The following is a 1,275-nucleotide window of genomic DNA, read 5'->3' on the forward strand; positions in this document are numbered from 1 at the left end:
CAGAGCCCGGCGCGCACGCCGCCCGCCGGCACCACGTAGACCTTGCCGTCGCCCGCCCGGCGCGGGCTGAAGTCCGTCAGCTGCGCGTTGCTCTCGTGCAGCCGCCCGTAGCCCCAGAGCTGCACGCGGCGGCTCTTGCCCTGCTTGGCCAGCAGGAAGATCTCGCCCAGGTCCTCGTCCGGTGGCAGCCGGGGGGGCCCCGGCCCGGGGTGGAAGAGCCTGGGGATCTCGGAGTCCTCGCGGCAGCCGGGGCTCGGCGCCGGGCTCTTCAGGCCCAGCAGCGCTCCTGGAGCGGAGGCCGCGCTCAGCTCCGCGGTGGGACGGCGCCGGGGGCTCCCCGCCGCCCCCCGCCAGCGCGGACGTACCTGAGACCACGGCCCAGTGCGCCTTGTGGCCCCGGCGGCAGCAGGGCTCGTGGTTGCTGTCCTCGTCGTAGCTGGGGCGGGCGTTAAGGGGCGCAACGGGGCGGCGGGGTGGGGAGCACGGCGGGGTGGGGAGCGCGGCGCGGAGGGGAGCGCGGCGGCGGCGGGAGGATACGGCACGAGCAGGGGCCGGCCGGCGGCCAGGTGCCGCAGGATCCGGGGCCGGTTGTCCCCTTCCAGGCCCCCTGAAAGCAGCTCCGCGCGGCAGGCGAACAGCTCCTGGGCCAGCGCGGCCACGTGCGCCGCTGCGGGGGCGTGGGGAGGGGTGGGGGGACGGGGACCCCAGCGTCACCCGCCGCCCCGGCTCCCCCGCCGCCCCCCTGCCCCTTCGCGGCCCCCCACTCACCTGAGAACATCTCGCCCTGGGCGGTGAAGGCCCGGTCCCGCGCCGCCCGCACCACCTGCTCCAGGGAGACGCTGCTCGGTGGCTCCAGCAGCGCCCCGGCCATCCACAGGGCCACCAGCCCGCACCTGGAGGGGCGGCGGGCGCCGTGGGGCGCCGTGGGGCGCCGCGGCCCCCCGGCACCCGCGCTGCGTCCCGTTCCCACCCCCTGCCCCGCCCCGGCACTTACTGGGGCCCCTCCTGGATGAGGGACGGCACTGGGCGGTGGAAGAGGAGCCACCGCCGGTGGCTGCTGAAGCTGGGGGGAGGCAGAGACTCAGCGCGGCCCCTGGAGACCTGCAGGGTGGGGGGACAGGGCAGGACCCCCCCACACTGCGGCAGGGCCCCAGGAGCCCTCACCGGGCCACCACGGCGGGACACGGCCGTGGGGCGCCCAACCGGGAGGGGCCCCCGGCCGCCACAGGGGTCCCACAGGGCAGAGGCTGCGTCGCGACCGCCCCCGGCTCAGGC

The 1,275-nt window shown here is 78.2% G+C and overlaps 1 protein-coding gene across 1 annotated transcript; it reads right to left on the bottom strand.

The window, feature by feature from the left end:
- Positions 1 to 6: 6 nt before the first annotated feature.
- ACTMAP (actin maturation protease) lies at positions 7 to 1,064 on the bottom strand (the record flags this gene model as incomplete). Its single annotated transcript, XM_085323280.1, has 5 exons — positions 995 to 1,064; positions 769 to 893; positions 538 to 667; positions 366 to 436; positions 7 to 286 (listed from the first exon to the last, which is right to left on the bottom strand). Coding segments are annotated over exons 2-5 (584 nt in total), but the record flags the coding sequence as incomplete, so codon positions are not given.
- Between the last annotated feature and the right edge of the window lie 211 nt (positions 1,065 to 1,275).

Source organism: Rhea americana, unplaced genomic scaffold (assembly GCF_003343005.1).
Source record: "Rhea americana isolate MKP2758 unplaced genomic scaffold, rheAme1 scaffold_833, whole genome shotgun sequence".
In the NCBI taxonomy this organism is placed as follows: Eukaryota; Metazoa; Chordata; class Aves; order Rheiformes; family Rheidae; genus Rhea; species Rhea americana.